Here is a 22267-nt window from a genome sequence, read left to right on the forward strand (position 1 = left end):
ATTTCAACTTTCTGCATTCTTCCAGTTAAGTATGAATTAAACCATTTGTGCACTGCCCCCCTCAAACCATAATGATTTGGTTTATCTAAAAGAATTCCATGATTTACACAGTCAAAGGCCTTTGAGAGATCACAAAAAATACCAATGGGTGATGTCTGGTTATTCAGAGCATTTAATATTTGATCAGTGAAAGCATATATAGCATTTTCTGTTGAAAAGCCTTTCTGAAAACCAAACTGTCATTTTGTTAGTACTTTATTTTTACAAATATGGGAGGCTACTCTTGAATACATTACTTTCTCAAAAAGTTTTGATAGAGCTGTCAGAGATGGAGAGATTGGGCAATAGTTGTTGACATCCGACGTATCCCCCTTTTTATGCAATGGTTTTACAATGGCATATTTCAGTCTATTGGGGAAAACACCCTGCTCCAAAGAGCTATTACATACGTGGCTGAGAATCCTACTTATCTGTGGGGAACAAGCTTTAAGTATCTTGCTGGAAATGCCATCAGTTCCGTAAGAACTTTTACTTTTCAGTGAGTCTATTATTTTACTGATTTCAGAGGGAGAGTTTCATGGAAATGCAGTTGTTTCAAACTGCACAGGTATGGCCTCTTCTATTAGAAGCCTTGCCTCTTCTAGTGAAGATCTAGATTCTATTTTCTCCACAACATTTAAAAAATGATTATTGAAAATATTTCCAATTTCAGATTGTTTGTTAGTACACTTGTCATTCAGTTTTATGGCACTAAAGTCTTCCTGTGCTCTTGGTTGCCCTGTTTCCCTTTCAATAATATTCCAATTTGCCTTAATTTTATTATCAGAGTTACTGATCTCAGACATGATACACATGCTTCTGGACTTTTTAATAACTTTTCTTAGTACCGCACAATAGTTTTTATAATATTGAACAATTTCGGGGTCAGTACTCCCTCTTGCTGTTAGATACAGTTCTCTTTTATGGTTGCAAGATATTCTTATTCCTTTAGTTAGCCAAGGTTTTTTATATGTTTTCTTGGAATTATTTTTCACTAATTTCTTGGGAAAACAATTTTCAAATCCCCTTAAAAATGTATCGTGAAATAAGTTATATTTCAAGTTTGCATCGTGTTCCATATACACTTCATCCCAGTCTAGCTCCTTTAGGCTTTCCCTAAAGTTTGCAGTATTTATATTGTTAATTGAATGCACTGCTTTGAAATTCTGATTTGATATACTGCATGGAGCTATGTCATGTACTGTAACTAGCTGTGCACCATGATCTGAAAGACCATTCTCAACAGGATAAGCATTTATGTCCTTAAACTTATCTTAGTCTATAAAAAAGTTATCTATCAATGTCCTGCTGTTCTTTGTTATCCGAGTAAGAAAATCAATGACGGAGCTCAAATTGAAAGAATTGAGTAATACTACGAGGTCATTCTTCCTATTACACTCTTTCAGGGAACCAACATTGAAATCCCCACAAATGATAATTTTCTTCCCCCTGTCTGACAGATATCACAACAAAGCATCCAAGTTGTCTAGAAATAGCTGGAAATTCCCTGAGGGGGCCTATACACTGTTACAATCATGAAAGTGCCATCATTTAGTTTTAGTTCAGTGGCACTTGCTTCCATATGTTGCTCTACACAAAAATTTTTAGTTTCTAAATGCTTTGCACTGTGAAAGCTTTTGACATATATGACAACTCCTCCTATCATCATATTATCTCTACTTACATGTGCAGCTAATTTGTACCCATTGATGCTAACCTTTTGCATATCAGTGACAATGTGATGCTCAGACAGGCATAGTACATCTATTACATTCTCAGTTTCTATATCTTCTAAACAAAGCAGAAGCTCATCAATTTTATTCTTCAATCCCCCAATATTTTGATGAAATATACTAACATTTTTCATTTTACTTTTGTGAGTATCTTGAACTTTTTTTAACATCCTTAGTACTTGCCTGGCTGAGTTTCCCACTGGACACTAATCTTACACTAAAAAAAGAGTTACCACCATGAGGTGTAGTTCCTCCCCCCTTTAAATTTCCTGCTATCAGCCCAGCCAGTTTACCCTTCCCCTTCTTGTTGAGGTGTAGGCCATGTCTAGTATAGTCCCACCTACAGAGTGAATCGACAGGAACCACACCAATGTGTGACCCTGCATCAGATCCAAGTAGCCGTTCCAACTCCAAATTAACTCTCCTGACAGAAGAGCTCAAATGACACCGGTCGTGGCGCTCCAGAACCAACACAAACCCAACACTGGTATGACTTGATGCCGATGCAATATTTGCCAGGTCACACTCTATGCTGTACCCCGGATCTCTGTCAATGCTGGTGCCCGGCCCACCCACAATAACCACGATATCTTCCTTAGTAAAGCCTCTACATAGTGAACCTAAATCCTCTGTAACCTGCCCCAGTCCAGCACTAGGTTTGAAAAAACTTGTGTGACCTGGTATTCATCCTGCAGAAGTTGGCCCACACCCCTAGCATGCGAACTACCTAGCAACAAGACTTTCTTTCTCTTTGCACACTTCCCTACCTTCTTATTCAATTTGCTGCTGAAAGCTTGTTGAGCCCTGTCTACATCTACTTCTGTGAGAGGCTCATCAGTTTCCGACTGAGGCAACAGGTCAAACCTATTTTGTACATTAATAACAAAGCTGTCAGAATAATTTCTTGGCCTGTTCCTTATGCCTGTTGCCACTTCCCACCCCTGTTTACCCTTCTCCCCCCTTAATCTGCACAGTTCTCGTCTAGCCTCATCTAACTCAGCCTGAAGGGCAGTAATTTTCCCCTCCTGTTCCACAATCTTTCTATCTCTACTGCATAGCCTACAGAACCACTGATGAGTCTCGCTAATTTTCCCAATTCCCACGCCACTACAATCTCCCCAGTGAAAAAAGTTACTACATCCATCACACCAGACCCTGGAGCTAACGATTCTACGGCACGTCAGGCACTTTACACTCGTGGTACAAATCGATTTTAGTGACAGAAAGACAATTAAGTTGCCGGAAAACAATGAAAATATGTGTACAAAAAATTTGGCCTACTCGCGACAATGTAAACAATGGTTCAGAAGTTTCTTACTGGAAATTACTTAAGAGATGACGATACTCTACAGATATAAAGGGGCAGCAAACGTATTTGGCACACTAAACTATCAGTAAATGCACTTAAAATTGCAGTATGAAGTTTAATCTGAAAGCTCAAAAGTTTGGCCTGGCTGCGATATGTAAACAAAACAAATTTTGCGTGATTACTGTGAAAATATGCGAGTAAGACATAAACTTTTAATGGTACGCTTGAAGAGCACTATAATTAACGTAATAAATTAGTTTAAAGTGTTAGAAACAGTTTATTACTACTAAAATTACTTATCTTGTATGGGAGCTGTGACTCAAACGTCCGTATAGCAGGCGCAGGGTTACCAACTTGACACGCCATAACCTGCAGCTACAAACTGTCGCTCACTTACAAGCCTGACCCGCTATCTAAGCAGATGCGCATACAAATACAAGAAAGTCTGTAGATGAGTTGGGGCTAAATAGCTCGTATATTCCCAGCTGTGTATCAACGTATATCAGAAAATGAAATGGATAGAACACCAGTGAAGCATGCAGTCTTTGGATTCCAAATCGCACACTGTTTTAGCAATTAGGCTCTTGTAATCTTTAATTGGACTGCTTGCAAGCATCAGTTTTGGATTTTGGTGTAAAGCACAAACACAGATTGAATATGTTCGTGCAGCACCTATGGTGAGCCATCATTATGGCTTTAATTCACAGAATTTGGAAAATCCAATTTCGGGCTCATGCTGAAGTCAATATACTGCAAAAATTTCTTCAAATTATTGAGTAGAAGGTATTTTTGCATTAAAACTTTCTGTCCATCTATTATTCTAATTAATACAGGGTCCTTTTTGCGTGGGTAAATTTGGTTGAATTTTTCATTTTGGGGGGAAAAAAAGTGTTACCATCTCTCTTTTACAACATCTGGAATCATCTTGCCACACCTGTTCTTTGGCAGAGCGAATACACCATTTTCTGCCTTTAACTTCCTAGCTTGTCTTGCATTCTGTTTTAGAGTCCAACTTTAAGGTACTAATGTCGAAATCTGCTATTTTTCAGGCTGTCTTGACGATTGCAATTTTTCTTTCAATTATTTAATCTTCACAATCAGGACATGCCTTGCTTGTAGTAGATGTTTGAATATATTTCCCCGAATTTACTATACTTTGATGTTTAGTTCTCTTATTTTGTGTTGCAACCAAAATGTTGAACAGAATTCCAAAGTTTTAACAGGTCTTTTAGATACTTGAGCAATGTTAAAACAGAGTTGTTGATTTATTTGTTCAAGTTGCGATGTCAAAATACTAGCCTTTCCAAAACGGTGGCTAGTGGCTACTTACGGAGCCGAAATCTGGCAGTGCTTCATGTAAGTTCTACAGGTATATCCTGTGAAAATGTCAGAAATATTGGAGAGTGTCAAGTGGAGAACCTTAGGCCACTTAGTATGGAATTACCCTATAATAACACAAAAGAGTTCCTTTCAAAAATTTTTGAGGAAAGAACAATGAAATTAAGTTCATTTGAAAACACTTTAAAAGGGCTTCCACATGATATAAAGCATAATTAGATGAAAAATCTATATTTATTTATTAATAAAAACACCATTACTGAATTTTTAGAGTTTTGAAAAACTATATTTTTAAATTTTTCAAAAAATATATGTCAAAGACAGCATTTTGCTCCTCGTATTCTGAAACTTTCAACTTGGGTGAGCATGGGATCACTGTAAAAAGTAATTTTATGTTTGATATGGTTCCGTAAAATACCTTCAAAAATTAATGTATTTTAAATGTTAGGCCTACCTGTCAGTACCTATGTATTATTGTATAACTGATTATGAACATCAGAATAAAATACCTTAGAATTGGCAGCAAGATCAACAATATTTGACTTCTCAGCATTGCACTTCTTAATGCAAGTTGCAACTATTTTTTAAAAATTCAAAACATCTGGAAACAAGAGATTGGCTTGAAATTAATTACTTATTTGTTCTTGTTACTTATTTCGATGAGTTGTACCTGCTCAATTCATCATTCTTCTAGCCAATCTGTTTGTTGCATGTTATCACTGCCACCCGGAATTATATGTATGTTTGTCCTGTAGCAGTTTGAGGATTCAAGATTGCCTTTAGTTCCCTGTTGCCCACAAAAAGAATGTCTGCTTGAATGGGTAATGTGAAAGATGTGGACAGTCAATGTGGATGTAACAGGCTAACTACGATTTAACACTTTTCCTTATTTTTGTAAACTGTACAGCCTTAGCACTGGCATCCATTAAAAACAAAAGCAAAATATCCTTTGACGTCATCAAACAATATTCGATCACTGTTAACAGCCATCGCCAGTTCAAATTTATTTTCATTACAGTCCAAATACACTTTTGTAATTATTTTGTTCTTGCTTAGTGGAATAAAACTGAGACATTTTTGTCCCCCTACAACTGTGCAACATTGCTAAAATTGCTCTGCAAGTTGCAGTTCATTTCGTAATCTCCTGTAGTAGCATACTTGAAATGATCTCTTTTACGTTATCCCTGGCAAATATACAAAGTTGTTCAGATCTCACTATTTGATTAGTGTATGGGCATTGCAGACTTGATTGGACAGCCAGTCGCTTGACTGTTCCACCACCACCTCCACCACCACCATCGCTATCTTCTCTATCATGAGAGATGGCAAAAATGCCACTGGGCTTCAATATGAGAACCTTCATGACAGCACAGGTTAATGTAGTTCATTCTATGTTTATACTGAACTGCCTCTCTGCTAGAGAAGTAGTATATTTTAGTTGATTTTCAGTTAAATTTTTAGGTCAGAAAGTCAAGTTGGAATGGAACACATGGACAGCAGGTGAGAGGCATTCAGATGTAATGACAAAAGACTTATGTGCTTGAGTTTGTCACCATCCTTGTAATAAGATAAAAGGGATGAATTGTTGCTTGTGTGTTGGTCCAATGTTAACCTTAAACTCAACCTCAAGCTTTTTTGAAGGCTGATCGTTGACTGGCCACAAAGGAACATTGCGTAAATGAATTTGATTAAAAAGAAAAGAAAAAAAGGTTGTTGAAGGTGTGTGTGTGTGTGTGTGTGTGTGTGTGTGTGTGTGTGTGTGTGTGTGTGTGTGTGTGGGCGCGCGCGCGCGCGCGAGTGTACACCTATCCTTTTTTCCCCCTAAGGGAAGTCTTTCCTCTCCCGGGATTGGAATGACTCCTTACCCTCTCCCTTAAAACCCACATCCTTTCATCTTTCCCTCTCCTTCCTGAAGAAGCAACCATCGGTTGCGAAAGCTAGTAATTCTGTGTGTGTGTTTTGTGCATGTGCCTGTCTGCCGGCGCTTTCCCGCTTGGTAAGTCTTGGAATCTTTGTTTTTAATATATTTTTCCCATGTGGAAGTTTCTTTCTATTTTATTTACATTATATATATATATATAGCGCCTGTAATATAGGACACTCGTGGTTAGCTTGTCTAGTTCAAAAAATTAGGAAAAGGGTTAAATCACAGTGAACTTTGTACATCTACATGCAAACCTCCCAACTTTTATTACAGTTTATCCGCAAAATTTACAGAAATTCCCGCATTTTACGGATGGATGGTGTCATATTAAGACTTCGCGGACAAAGTTTTGAAATGGTAACATTCGATAATCACCCAACTTTCATACTGTCGATTGTTTGTATGGGTCGAAGGCAAGTCTAAGATAGTCGATAACTCAGTCTTGGTACTTTTAACTGTTTGATGTTTGTGTTGTCTTTGGAATTGAATTTAAAGTCGGGATAACAGTTGTTCTATGTGCTCTGACATGTTTCAATTAAGTATTTGTCTGCCTTGAGTGTTATTTTATGTGACATTCAGTGACCCAGGTTCATTTTGATGTTTTAGTACATATCGAGACATTTGTACTCAGACTTTTTCATATTGTTCATGAATAAATCCATCAAGAAACATGACTTCCAGACATTTATAGAATCATATTCTCTTTATTTTCTGTGTCAAGAAAGGGAGAAAAATTTGCCTTTTGCACGGTATGTGGGTGTGGCATTAATATTGGACATGGTGGAAGAAATTATTTAAGTAATCATGTGAAGTGTGGCAAAATTGTAAGTTATGATAGATTGAAGGAAGATGACTAGAAAATCAACACCTTTTTGTCTAGTCTGGAAACATTGATAGTGATGTAATTAAGTCCGATTGTCTGTTAACTTCCTTTTTGGTGGAACACAGCTTGCACTTAAGTGCAGCTGATCATGCAGGTGCTTTATTTAAGGTGATGTTTCCCACATCAGAAGTTAAAAAGAAATATATCTGTAGTTGCACGAAAATGACTTGGTTTGTAAATGAAATGGCAAAAAAAAAATGCATCATCTGAAGTTATTAAGTGCCTTCAGGACGGACCATTTTCTTTGGCGGTGTATGGAAGCAGTGATATGAATTTCAAGTTGTATCTGTTGTTGTTACATTCTATGATATTCTATGGGGGAAAAGTAGTGAACACTGTGCTATTCGTACCAGTGTTAGTTGCAGACTCAATAAAGTGAAACATAGATAATCTGATGTTACCCCAGTTGAATTCTCATAACATACCAATTGAAAGCTGTGTGGCTTTCTGTACTGTTCTGTTATGGTAGGACACAAAAATGAAGTTTCTGCAGTTACAAAAATGAAGTTTCTGCAGTTCTGAAGGCAGTTCATCCAGGTTTGCTATCGTAGGTTGCATATACCACCTGATTAATCTAGCAGTTGAATAAAGTGCTGGAAGATTATCACGTAAAGTGGATGAGATCCTGGTTGATATATATTGTTTCTTAGAACTGAGTGTCAAAAGAAAAGAATGCCTTAATAAATTTCAGAAAGAGCATAATAAAGAGGCAGAGAAGATTCTGAAGCATATATGTACAAGGTGGTTATCTTAGGCAGAAATTTGGATAGACTGCTGGACCATTGGGAACCACCTCTTTCTTTTTTCAAGGAGGAAGTAATATTGTGTATCCAAAACATTTCCACAAGCTTGACATTTTGCAGAACACCTAGAGTAAAACGAAGTGAATCCAAAGAGTATCAGAAGAAGAGAATTCTTGATCCTGCTACTACAAAAGCTACTAAAACAATAGCATATTCTTCCACATGTGACAAACTCATCTTAAATGTAACGCTTTTGCTACAACAAATGTGGAAAAATTCTTTTTGTTCCTGCCCTCAAACTTGAACAAGGCCCTTTGCATTTTCCTTCGAGTGACTATTCCTGTATTTGACAAATTGAATGTTGCCCTTCAGACTTCTTCCCCACAAGTTCATTTTTTATTATAACTTCTAATGGATTTGCTGTAGCAGTTGTTTACCAAGTTTTTTAAATCCAAAATTGTCGAAAGCTCCTCATTGATTGAAGTTGAGTACAACTTGATTCAAAATCAAAGAAATGATGAGTTAACTGTTGGCATTCAGACTTCGAACACAGTGATTGATTGAAACTTCCTGGCAGATTAAAACTGTGTGCTGGGCCGAGACTCGAACTCGGGACCTTTGCCTTTCGCGGGCAAGTGCTCTACCAACTGAACTACCCAAGCACGTCTCATGCCCTGTCCTCACAGCATTACTTATGCCAGTACCTTGTCTCCTACCTTCCAAACTTTACAGAAGCTCTCCTGTGATTGATTGCTTGAGTGATTGATATCCTGGATACGTATAAATTCCTTTTCTTTTGATCAGTGTGTAACTACTTATTACTGCCTCTGATTACATCCTAGTTTTTCAAAATTTCAAAAAAAAATCAATAATGATGTTCTTATATAAAGATGAATATAAAATTTTCAGCAAATTTTGTTTCTTATCACTTGGAAACCCTTTAAATATCTTTCACATGAACTCAATTTCATTGTTCTAGCTTAATTAGAACATAAGTTGTGAGCCAATCGAAGTCATTCATCAAGTCAAAAATTCAATTTTTTTTTAAACATTTTTAGGCACCTGTTTACTCAGTAACCTTTTGTCAGAAAAATGCAAAAAAAAAAATTGATTTGTTTAGCTGATCATGACTACTACATGCATACTTCAGTTTAAAGAAATCTAAAAGGGTCGAGTTGTAGCAGTTTGTGATTTGAAATGGAATAACCTGAAAGTAATCGGGTGATACGACCGCTCTGTTTCTCGTGAAGATTGTTTATTTATTTATTTATTTATTTTCCTTGACGCGAGTGTCAAGTCTACTCTAAATAGGTTATGAAGTCTAATATTATTTAAAGCCACGGAAAGTGAAACCACAATGATAAATTTTGAAATGTCGTCGCTTTTGTCTTCCTGTACAAAATTGAAGAGCCAGAATGCATAATTCCTGAAATCATGCAAGACCTCTCACCACCATGATGTATAGATTGCATTTTTACTGAAAAAGAAATGAAGATTTACTCTAGTAAAATGAAGAAAAATTTTGATTTCTGATACATTATATTTTGATAAAAAATGTGTTTCTATGCTATTACATTGTTTTCAGTAACTAATTTAAACATCTACAAAAATTTATGTGGAAATACTTACTACATTTTAGAAACAAAGGAATAAAATAGTTTAGGGAGCTCATTTATAGTTAGATCTGTATCAAATTAAATAGAAAAGTTTGCCCTACACCAATAATTTTATATCTAACAAAACAACTTATTACGCTCTTCTATTTAACACTGATACATAAAATTATGAGGAAAAAAATTTTACAACATATCACAGCTGCCAAAATTTGCTGTCGCAGACATAACACTTCATTTTCCTCTAATGAACTAGGAATCCCAAAACATTTTTCAAAAATATAGTTGGCACATTCCAGAAATATGGAAATTTAAAGAATTATGGAGAATTCTTCTACTCATTGCCACTTTGCTGTGGTCAACTCATCAGCTTGTACCAGTGGGATAATAGGACAGGGGGTGTAATTAAAGTGGTACAGGAAGTTCTATAGACAGTGATTTCAGAATGTTGAACAACAAATTAGCAAAGTTTCAAGTTCACTGTTTTATCAAAAATAAAGAGAGTTCCTTTTGTAACATGACAAAAGCTGAAAATAGTTCAGATAAAATTTGTGTTCTCTAGATTTATTTCATTGACAACTTTACAGTTGCTTATCAGGATGAAGTGCAGAGTGTACAAAAAACTAATTACCAAAACACTAGCCATTAATTACCAAAACACTAGGCATAAGTGACTTAACGTGATATTCAGTCCTGTTTCATATGCTATTATATCTGAGTAAAATGTTCTCGGGTTTCCAGCTGCATCAAATTAACTTCCGCATGCTTTTGAACAAGCACTCCATGTCTATTGTCAAGTGGTATTGACTGGAAGTGGGCTGTTAGTTCACTCTATTAAGGGTGTTTATTTTGAAGGCTTCTTTAATTACACCACCCCAGAAGCCATTATTACGAGCTACGACAGAGGTTTGATTAAATTTGACCCAGTTACCTTTTTCTAAAGAACGTTCAGTTACAGTGGATTTCTTGGGGTAACAAACGTCTCATGCTCCTTCCTTTGTTGTTCTACATTGTGTACTGTTTGTCCGACAAACGTAAGACTGGCCACACTTGCAGTGTATCGTGTAGACCTCAGATGTTTTGAGACTTGTTGTGGCGAGAGATATAGACATGGGTGCAGTGTCAACACGTAAGAAAAGACTCAACATTGTACCTTCACCTCAGGACATGGGAAAAAATGGTGACATCGAACAAGTGGTCCACAAGCTCCCCAGTGAAGCAGCAAAGGAAACATGGCGTGAAACTTGCAAAGCTACCTGCACACAACATGGGCAGGACTTAGTGCAGTGTCCTGCACACACTCTGCAATGATGAAAGCTTTTTGGTCCTTCCCGCTGACAGTCTCTCTAATGAAAAAAGTGTGTTTTTGAACATTTTTCATAAAAAGTCTGAATGAATGAATGTATCATACTTTCTATACATTCTGTCAACTTAGTGGCCTACATACCAGATGCTTAAAAAATTCATGTCTGTAGTTCAATTCATTACTGAGCACTAGGTCTCTGAAAGTTGGGAAATTGGTGCCTGATTAATGACATTTTAGTCTTCAGACCTGAATTCATAAAAAATTGTTTGAGTTAGGACAGTGCTATTTGATAGTTTTACTATTGAAACATGTAGGTGCCTTTGTACCAGATATGACTAAATTCTGAAATGGTCCCTTTAGGATTCACCGAAATATCTGTGATTTTACTCAGTATGACCCCATATTAGACTGCAGATTTTGTCAGTGAAATTAATCGTCTTCGACTTAGTGAGGGTGATGTTATAGCAGTTTCGATGTAATGGTGCTGTTTGTGAACAGGCATAACAAGGTTTTCTTTGGCCCTAGTATTCCACTAAAGTTGCCAGTATCATGATCAGAAGGATGGCATTGCGACAGGAAGCCATGGATGACACAGCCATCATTTGGTCACATGGAGTTCTTGAAACATCTCAACAGCATTAACAGTAACCCCAAGTTCTCCTTGGAAGTAGAAGAAGAAAATTCATTGCCCTTCCTTTATTTCTTTGTCTACTGCAGGCTAAATCAATACCTTGGCCACATACATTTATGAAAATTGCTCACATTGATCTGTACTTGCATGCTATTAACCATCCATCATTGCTCACGAAAGAAGTGTACTGTGTTGCATTGGTGCATTGTGCAAGAACTGTACCAGAGACCAGTAATCTGCCCCAAGAGCTGAGCGACCTATGCCAGATGTTTAGGAATAGTGACGACAACATTCACCAGTTACAAGTGATCACAAGCAAGGTTCACAATGAGGCCAGTTAGGAGAAGCAGGAAAAGAAATTTGCTTTCTTGCCTGTCTGTAGCCCCATTTCGGCAAGATAAGCCTCCAGCAGAAAAGACAATAGCAAGTCGAGCTTCAGGCCTCCAACAAAAATCTGGTAATCACTGAGACCAGTAAAAATGCAGCAAGTCTCAGAACGCCTCGGGTCTACAAGTTATTGTACAAGTGTGGCCAGTTTCACGTTGGACAAACAATGTGCATTGTACTACAATGCGTGAGAGGTTTTATCACCTACTCTACCTCGACAAACTCACTTTAGTTGAGCATGCTCTAGAAAATGTTCAGGGGATCAAATTTGATGAAACTTCTGTAGCGGCCCACGCTACTGGCTTCTGGGACTGTGTAATTAAATAAGCCATAGAAACAGAATAATTGAAAACACACTTTGTAGAGATGGTGGCTTGCAGCTGACTATGACATGAGCTCCAACAAACTTGAAATTAAAATGAGCACATCGAATGTGGAATCAACTTATATCCATACACGACAATTCCTTGAGCATCAGTGACGTCACAGGCGACAACTGTAGTATATAAGGGCATACAAGAGCAGCCCTATAAAAAGTCATACCACTTGACAATGGTCAACGAGTGCTTGGTCGAAAGCCCTTGGAATTTTAACCAGTCTGGAAACCTGAGAGCTTCTTATGCAATGTTGCCTCTATGTTTCCAGAATGAGATTTCCACTCTGCAGCAGTGTGTGCACTGATATGAAACTTCCTGGCAGATTAAATCGGTGTGCCAAACCGAGACTCGAACTCGGGGCCTTTACCTTTCATGAGCAAGTGCTGTACCAACTGAGCTACCCAAGCACGACTCACAACTCGTCCTCACAGCTTGGAAGGTTCTGGCAGAATTGAAGCTGTGAGGACGGGTCATGACTCGTGCTTGGGTAGCTCAATTAGTAGAGCATTTGCCCGCAAAAGGCAAAGGTCCTGAGTCCCGGTCTGGCACACAGTTTTAATCTGCCAGGAAGTTTCTTACCTCTATACGTCTGCATTCTTATGCTATTATACCTGTCTGCAGCATGATGAGCTAGCTGTTCAAGCTTTTAATCAGAAAATACTTTTGAACCTTGAAAATAAATGTCCTGGTCTTAAAATCAGGAAAATATACTCTTGAGGAAACTAGTCAACATATCAAACAGCAGTACACATTAGCCATTATAACCTTCAGGAAAGATGGTGGTCTTATGTTGAATTTTCAGTTCCTTTAGGTGTCCCAAAGAAAAGGATTTTTTGGTGGTGTTGGAAAGCTGAATGATCTTGTGTAGCACGGTGAGAAAGCTAGACTGGTCATCTTTCGTAAAATGTGTGAAGTCCATAACTGGTTAAGTTGATGTAATAACAGAAACCTATTGCGAACCAGAGTGTTCAAGAAAAAACACTTATAAATTCTTACATAACCATTTGAAATAGTGAAAATTTTCCCTTACTTGGTCATTGGATTATTTTTAAACTAGAATCTAAAGGAGTACATTTGCATAAATTCTTTGGACAAGTTGTTAGCTAAGCACATAAAAAAAAGAAAATAAATTGGGTAATTCCTCAAGAGGAGGAATTTGTATGGACAGAAAAGAATGATATTAATGAAGCTGATATTTCACAAGTGGTGTGTATTGTACAAGAGCCTATCACAGATCCTTGGGAAAGGTTAATCTGTGCTGAAATAGAACTAAACTTTTTCATCTGAATTTGTTCTGTCTTATCATAATGCACTGCATTTATTTATAAATATATCTCTACACAATGATTTTAACATTATTAGATATATAATTTCAGTCCTCTTTAAGTTAAATGGATGTGTTGGTCTGTAACATTTGTCTTATTTTATATTGGTTATGGCAAATTTATATAATGTCCAATATGTTTTCATAAACACTGTCCCTTGTACTTTACAAGGCCTTTAGCAAAAAGGTACGGCCAAACTTTCAGGAAACATTCGCGCAGAGAGGAAGAAAACATATTATATGAACATGGGTCCAAAAACGCTTTATTTCCTTGTTTAGAGCTCAATTTCCACAACTCCTCAACACACAAATGACTGAAAAATACAGCAAAAGAACGTATCAGCAGTGTGAAACACTTTTCTAAATGAAATGTTCAAAAATCCTCTGTTAGCAAGAGTAGATGCATCAGCCCTCCATCACAGTGAATCCCTGAGGCTCTTGTGTATCGCTTTCACAGCCTTCCGCAATGTGGGCGCACAGGCTGTACATCTTGTACCAGGGCTTCGTATACGAAAGCTTTTAGATGTCCCCACAAATTAAAGTGTACTAGGCTTAGTTCTGGATGGCAAGGAGGCCAAGGAATTCATTCAGCTCTACCTATCCACCTGCCAAGGAATCTTGTGGTTTAGAAACCTACAAACATTAACACTGAAATGAGGAGCAACTCCCATTTTACATAATGTATGTGTTTTGTCGCACTCATAAATGCATATGTTAAAGTGTAACAGGTAGCATATTCTCTAAGAAAGTGTGGTAAGTTTCTCCATTGAAACTGGGGGGGGGGGGGGGGGGGGGATATGAGGCCCTAACAAACAATCACTGAGAATGCCGTCCCAAATGTTGTCAGGAAATCTTTGTTGGTTATGTGATTGCAGAATTTAGTGAGGATTCTCAACAGCTCGTACGTCCTGATTTGAAAATTTACAATCTGATTGCCTTTGTGAATAGCACATTTGCACTAAACCGAGGGTTGACACATTGTTGAATGAAGCATTTGCGGACATGTATCTTTGCAAGAGAATCAGCTACTGATGGTGACTGCACATGCCGTAAATGGTACGGATACAACAGGTTCTCTTTAGTCAGTCGCATGATCAACATTACTTGTTGCACTTGTTACACTAGCATTACTGTTAACTGCAGTAAGAAATTCCTTTCCAGTTGAGGTGCTTTTATCCTAGGCCTTGTTCCAGTTGCAAGTAGTAGTCTTGAACATCCCATGTCCCCTAAGGTGATGAACAATCGCTTCAAACGGCCTCATGTCGGGGCACTGTTGTTCTGGAAATCTCTCCTGATACAAATGTTGAGTGACACAGCCATTGCCATCAGTTAATCCGAACAACAAATGGGCATCTGCCTATGATGCATTGAGTACACTTCCGTTCCACTGTACCATAAACCAAGTTTGCGATGAGCACTGAAGATTTGATACTGCAAGCTTGATGCTAATGAGCAACGAGATTAGTTGCATGTCAATGCAAGCAATGAAGAGTGTCACATGGCAGCATTATCTTTGTTCCATTGAAGCGACAAACACTGGTGGTGGACCCAAGGTTTAAGACCTGCTGTACATTATAAGAATACGTAACCAAGACAGTATTTAGAACATTTGGTGTAAGTAGATGTTTCATGTAATGTTGGTACGCCCTGTTTCTGTATGTTTCCCATGTTTTTGTATGTTTCCCATGATTATGAAGAGAATTAGAAAATGAGTTCCAACATGGAAATAAAACATTTATGGGCCCATGTCTTTATAATACATTTTATTCCTGTATATGTGAGGAATGTTTCCTGAAAGTTTAACCATACGTTTTTGTTGCACACTGCATAGACACAAGTTTCTCTTTGTACTGAAGATATAGATGTTACAAGAATTTCAAGTGCATGTGCATTATCTTCAGTTTTCTGAGTTACATCTAAACACTATGTTTTTAATCAAACCGACCTCTTTGCTGAGTCTTTCGATTATATTGTACCATAAAGATGACATTCTGCAATTTTTTTGGGAGAGGGGGACTAGGTAGGGTAAGGGAGGAAGAGATTTCAAACTCAATTTTCCAACATATAAGCTCATTAAATGCAGTCTGTAATTGTAGCCATTTAATGGATTAAAATAATATTATACCAGAATAATCTATGAGAAACGTAACTCCCATCAGTTAGAAATGAGATGGTCAGCAGTATTTGCTGAAACAACTGAATGATTGATGTGATAAAGCTATTTATTGGTACCAATTTTTTGTACTCACTGAACTGGTTAAATAAGATGTGAATTACTGTTTGCATATTATGTCAGTTTAGTTTTGATCTTGTTCCCACTCCTACAGTGACTGTATTGTGGTTAGTCATTTGAGGTAGGAAAACAGAAGAAATGGACAGACTGGCTGTAACTGTATGTTGTCCTAAATAGAAACAGGTATTAGTTTACAGTATCAAATTTCAAAATTTTCCTAAGCAGAACTGATTGAATTCGCCCTTAGGACTATGTTTAAAGAAAAAAAGATGGTTCAGTAGAAACTGGTTGAAGAAAATCCTAGAAATTTCTCTTGCCAGTATGAAAGTTATTGCCCAAACTTTAACATGACTGCCAAATGGAGTTTCCAGCAATATTTGTACTTTGTCAGGTTTATTAGAAAAGCAATAATTGCTAGTGTCACTTTTGATGCTGTCAGCTGATGTGCAATATTCCTGTGTATTACTGCTTATTATATTACATGTCATATCCCTTCTTATACAATCTCCTATTTTGAAACACTTATTTCCACAGCATTTTAAAATTGCAGGTGTAAATATCATTTCCCATTGAAATATGAAATAATATGTTGTATATTACAGCAAAGGGTGGCTCAGGAGGTCCTTACAACTCTCAAAGAACACCCAGATGCATGGACCAGAGTGGATACTATTCTGGAATTTTCACAGAATCAGCAGACGAAGTATTATGCTCTGCAGATCCTGGAACAAGTAATTAAAACAAGATGGAAGGTTTTACCAAGGAACCAATGTGAAGGTATATCACATTGCTTGTTCATAATTGTTTTTTCTCCGTGTTTATGAATTGCATGCAGGAAGTTATTTTGTACAAGTTTCAATATCTTTACAGTTGCACATACGATGGTCATTGCGTAAGTTATGGCACTATAGTATATCATGCAAACATGTGGCATCACCATAATCACGGTAAATATGTATGAAACCCCCATGGCAAACAGTACAGAAATAAACTGACAGATTGTGACTGCATGTGGGGATGCCTTGGTGCCAGCACCGGAAACACTGAGCATAAGCTTGGCTGTGCTACAAGATGGGTGTAAGCAGAGTGGAATAGTGAGCATACATAAAAATTGCCTTTCTCGCTGACAGAGATGCTACTTGGTGTCATGCAGAGCTACGAGCAGCTGTGGGTGACAGTGCATCGCCCTATTGAACAGTTGCATCTTTAGTGGAGGCTTTCTGATGTGGATACACAGAGATGGCGGACTCGCCATGAAGTTAGTGGCGCATGCCTGCTTGTACTAACCTGTCTTTGGCTGTTATTAAACAGTGTTTACTAGAGGACTACGTTGGACTGTGCAGGACTTAATGATGTAGATAGGTAAGTTAAGGGCAACAGTGTTCCACATTTTATGACAGTACTTGAAGGTGTGCAGAAGTATAGATAATGGGTAACACATCATTTAAGAGGAGCAAAAGTAGACGCTGTCTGGAAGTGTTTGAAATGGGTACCACATGGGTTAAGAGGTGCAGAAGTGGGCATATCGACCTGGAGTGATTTGAGTTTGAAGAAAATGACATTCTGAATCACATTGTGACTGATGGAACCGTGACACAAGTGCATGAATCGTTGAAGACCTAGTCAGTAGAATGGCGTTTTCCATGTTCATGACGCGTGGAGTGACAGAATACATCACCCACGGAGGTCACACTCATTCTGTCATATAACAACAATGTATTCTATAGTGTCACCCTGTTAGAAATGTCAAATACTACCACAACTTTCTGCTGTATCATTTGCGACACAAACTTTAACGAAAACAATTGGCACTGCTGGATAATGCAGTCATCTCCATGAAAATGGTACAGCCCACACAGCAGACATCATAAAGAATTATGTACAGCAATGGGGGATGACATTTCATTGAAATGTGGCACACATTGATGGGAATGCCAGTGACATTCAGTGCCTTTCTTATTATTGGCAGTGGAGTGTGAATACACCGGGGGACTGTTGAAGGACATTAGTTGATTTTGATTCACTATTGTTCCATTTGTACTTGAGTGCAATAAATTTAGAGAGAGTTCCAATGCATGTTTCCCATTTCACACCTTGCTGTGACCATCCGTACTGGAACTCTCTTTTATGTTGGTACACAGATACACACTGCTGTATCATTCAGTGCATATTGTGGAATTCCCACGTTGTCTCATAATTGTAAGATATGTTATTGTTGTCATGATGTGTAGAATGACTCTACAAATCATCAATGTGGTTTTTATCCACCTGTAATAAAGCTCACCCAATTTTTTGTGGCTCCTTTTGCAGGTTCTATTTTCTCACGTGGTCAGCCATTCTCTTACATGATGATTGCTTCTAGAATGTCTTTTAGCTTTGATTCGGCCTTGCATTTGGATCTGAAACTACTTGTGTTGTCCAGAGACTCTCTCATAGGTGTTTAGCTGTTAAACTTCCCATTCTTTCAAATCTAATTGCTTGAGTGTTTCAATAATAGATTTCATTTTACTTAATTGCTTTCTGATTATACTTCTTTCCTTAAACCACAGCCCTGTGAAGTTATAATTGCACCAAGAAAAATGATTTTCATTAATTTACATTGTGGTAGTACCCATTTATTAGCACACACGGTCTTAAGGTTAAAATAATGGTCTAGATTGCATTGATATTGATTTATTATGACCGATTTTGACTTTTAAGTTAGTTGTTTTCGGATGTGAGCCCTGCAAGGATAGGAATAGCAGAGCTGCATAGAGTACTAAAATGTATGGCTTTATAAGGAAATATAGAAATGCTGTAGCGTTTACTCCTGTAGCTGGTGCTGGTGGCTCCTCACCTATTCTTGTGGTAGCAAGATTGTAACAGCCATAGAGCCATAGGTTAAATAGTTCGCAATTTCCATCCTGAATACGGATTATGTCAGCAAAGCTAATGACAAAAGCTTTACAAAAAGTAAAAGTCGACATTATATGAAATTGACAAACTAAATTCTCAAAGCCCAGGTGCGAATATATAAGAAGTTAAACTATTTCAAATCATTAGACAAGTGGTCGTTCAACATAGGTGAACTTACAGAATGAGCAAGGAAGTGGTTTCACCTAGTGACATTGGTATGAATGACAAAAACATCATTCTTCTCAATATTTTGTGGTAAATAAGTACACTAGAGAAAAGTAATTATGTGCATGTGTTGCTATCACATGAAGATATAATTAGGAGGTAAATTACATTAAATGATACACCCATTAAAATACATACTGTTTACTGCACAGTGTTCTGTAGTGTGATTTCTGAAAACAACGCTGTTGTCAAAGCAATGCAGGCAACACTAGAGGGCACTGTCTAGCAAATCGACGATGATGTGTACACATTTTAATGTAACTTACTTCCTAACTAAGCAATGGAAACTCTCAGTAAGAATATCAACAATGTAGGAAAAGACAAGATTGCTGCTTGACATACAGAAGGCACGTCAAGTTGCAAACGGACACAATTAACGGTCACCCCCCCCCCCCCCCCCCCCACACACACACGACCACAATCTCCAGCATCTCGGGCTGGAATGCAGAATCATTGGGATGCAAGCAAAAATCTGTAGGGGGGGAATGGGAAGGGATATAGTGTAAGGGCAGGGAGGGAGATGAATGCTGTCTGGTGGAGTATGCAGGGACGGCATGACTAGACTGCCAACAGGTGCAGTGCCACGAGGTTGTAAAGCAGGGAGGTAGAAGAAAAATGAGCACAAAAAGGAGATGAGTGGGGAAAGATGGGCAGATGCATTGGCAAAGTGCTGCAAATAAACAGGATGGATGATGAGATGATAGGACAGTGGAGGTGGAAGCTGTTGGGTGGATGGCGTGTGGACAATATGTTACTGTTGGTTGAGGCTGGGATAAATGGCCATGTCGAAGACTTACTCTCTTTCTCATGATCCTTGCAATGGAAGTACTTCTTTGTTGGCAATCCCTCCAGCTGAAGCCATCCTAATCCCAACATTAAACCCTGTATCTTCAGTTCATACCACCATCCAATCGTGATCTCCCCCCCTTCCCCCCAACCTAACCACCAACTGGTCACTTTCCAGGAATTCCTTACCTCTAACTTAGCCTCATCATCCTTCTCCAGGTCTTTCTCAGAACACCAAGCTTTTCAGTAGAAGAAAGAACAACTTCAAAACAAATCCTGACCTAATCATCCAACCTGCAGACAAAGATTCCACCACTGGTGTTATGAATCGCTGTGAATGCCTGGCAGAAAGCCTCCACCAATTATCTGACTCCTCTACCTATAAACTCTGTCTGCCAGAGTGATGCTATCTCTGAAGTCCGACATAAATTATAACCCCTGCTTAAAGCCTTAGGCCCTTACCAGAACATCTCCCCCGAATCCATTTCTCTCCCCACCTCTATGTCACCCCCACACGCCCGCCTTCTTTCTTCTACATGATACCCAATATCCACAAACCCAACGATCTGGGATGTCAAATTGTGGCTGGTTATTGAGCCCCCACTGAAAGAATTTATACCCTCATTGAGCAACACACCAGCGAATTGTCCATAATCTAGCCTCCCATGTCAAAGAAATGAACCATTACTTCACCAACTCTCCACCTTCCTCACCACTTTATTTCCTGGATCCCTAATCGTCACTTCTGCTGCCACCTCTCTATACACCAACATCCCTCATGCCCACTGTCTTACCACTATTGAACACTTGCATTCCCTGACATCCTTCAGACTCCAAACCCACTACCTCATTTCTCATACACCTTACTGACTTTATTCTAGCCCACAATTGTTTCTCATTTAAAGGGAAGGTATATAACGAAATCTGTGGCACAGCTACGGGCACCCGCAAGGCACCCTCCTACGCCAACCTTTTTATGGGCCCATAAAAAGATTGGCATAAGAGGGTGCCCGTAGAGGAAGCCTTGCAAAACACCAAATCCTAAGTCTGGTTCAGGTTCATTGATGATATCTTCATGATCTGGGCTCAGGACCAAGACACCCTATCCTTGTTCCTTCATAACGTCAACACCTTCTCTCCCATCAGCTTCATGTGGTCCTCCTCAACCCAGCATGCCACCTTCCTAGACGGTGACCTTCTCCTCTCTGATGGCTCCATCCACACCTCTGTCCACATTAAACCCACCAACATTACCTGCATTTTGACATCTGTCACTCCTTTCACACCAAAAAAATCCCTTTCCACATAGCCTGGCTAACAGGAGGATGGCGTATCTGCAGTGACACAACTCCTTTGCTGAGTATGCTGTAACAGTCTCACCAAGGCCTTCACAGACAGGCACTATCCCCCAGACATAGTCTACAAACAGATCTCATTTGCCCTTTCCCCTCACATCCCCAATCCTCCCACCTCCCCCTGCGGGTTTGGGGGTTAGAATAGGCCCGCGGTATTCTTGCCTGTCGTAAGAGGCGACTAAAAGGAGTCTCAAACTTTTCGGCCTTATATGATGGTCCCCTGTTGGGTTTGACCTCCATCTCTCAAAATTTTCCGAAGAGCGAGCCGATTGGGGAAGGGCACCTTACTTGGTACATTGTGTCCATCTTGCGATCAGACCTTTCGCCAGCTTATACACCGTTGACCTGCAGTCCTGTCCGCTCTCCATCTCTTGGGCATGACTGTTTCTGCGTGCAGATTACACCTTGCACTGTGCAGTGCCTCTTTCTGCACCGATGGCGACCATGGACCACATGTTACCTAACATCCAGCACGGTAGCCAGTCCGTTGTGGTGGGGCCTCCATGTACACTGTTGGTTGTAGCCCCCTGACAACACAGGGATCGCTCTACTGATGACTGCGCCGTTAACTCCCCACGTATGCCAAGGAGTAGATGCCTATCCTCCTGGGGTATCGGGACTCCCGGCAACGGCCATCCTGCCAGGTGGCTCTTGCCGTGGCTGGGTGGCGCCCGTGGGGAGGGCCCTTGGTCGGAGTAGGTGGCATCAGGGCGGATGACCCGCAATGAAGCGTGGTACAACGTCTCTCGCTGGTGGCCAGCCGCCAGCAGCCTCTAAGCGTTCTCGGGCTCAGTTTAACGCTCAGAAGTATGATCCGAAAACGTTCCCCTCCCTGGCCACACCGTGGGAGGAACGTCTCAGGATGGCAGTAGCAGTTATTCGCCCCGCTTCTTAGTTTGTACGAGGGCTGATGGGGAGTCTTTTCTCTCCATAAAGCCTCAGTTCTTCTTCGAGCATTTAGAGGACAAGTTTGGGGAGGTGGAGGGCTTGTCAAAAATGCGCTCTGGGTCAGTTCTGATACAAACGGCATTCTCTGCCCAGTCACGACGGTTACTCGCTTGTGACAAGTTGGGGGATGTTGCCGTTGCAGTCACACCCCATAAGAGTTTAAATATGGTCGAGGGAGTTATTTACCATAGGGATCTTCTTTTGCAGTCTGATGAAGA

The 22267-nt window shown here is 39.2% G+C and overlaps 1 protein-coding gene across 2 annotated transcripts in view; it reads left to right on the forward strand.

The window, feature by feature from the left end:
* LOC126279057 (exportin-1) overlaps positions 1-22267 on the forward strand; it is a 150205-nt gene that overhangs the window by 8856 nt on the left and 119082 nt on the right. For both annotated transcript variants that reach the window (XM_049979488.1, XM_049979486.1), the window contains exon 3: positions 16443-16617. In XM_049979488.1, coding sequence (XP_049835445.1) covers positions 16443-16617 — 175 coding nt within the window. The remainder of the gene's footprint in view (positions 1-16442; positions 16618-22267) is intronic.

This window comes from Schistocerca gregaria, chromosome 6, assembly GCF_023897955.1.
Source record: "Schistocerca gregaria isolate iqSchGreg1 chromosome 6, iqSchGreg1.2, whole genome shotgun sequence".
Taxonomy (NCBI): Eukaryota; Metazoa; Arthropoda; class Insecta; order Orthoptera; family Acrididae; genus Schistocerca; species Schistocerca gregaria.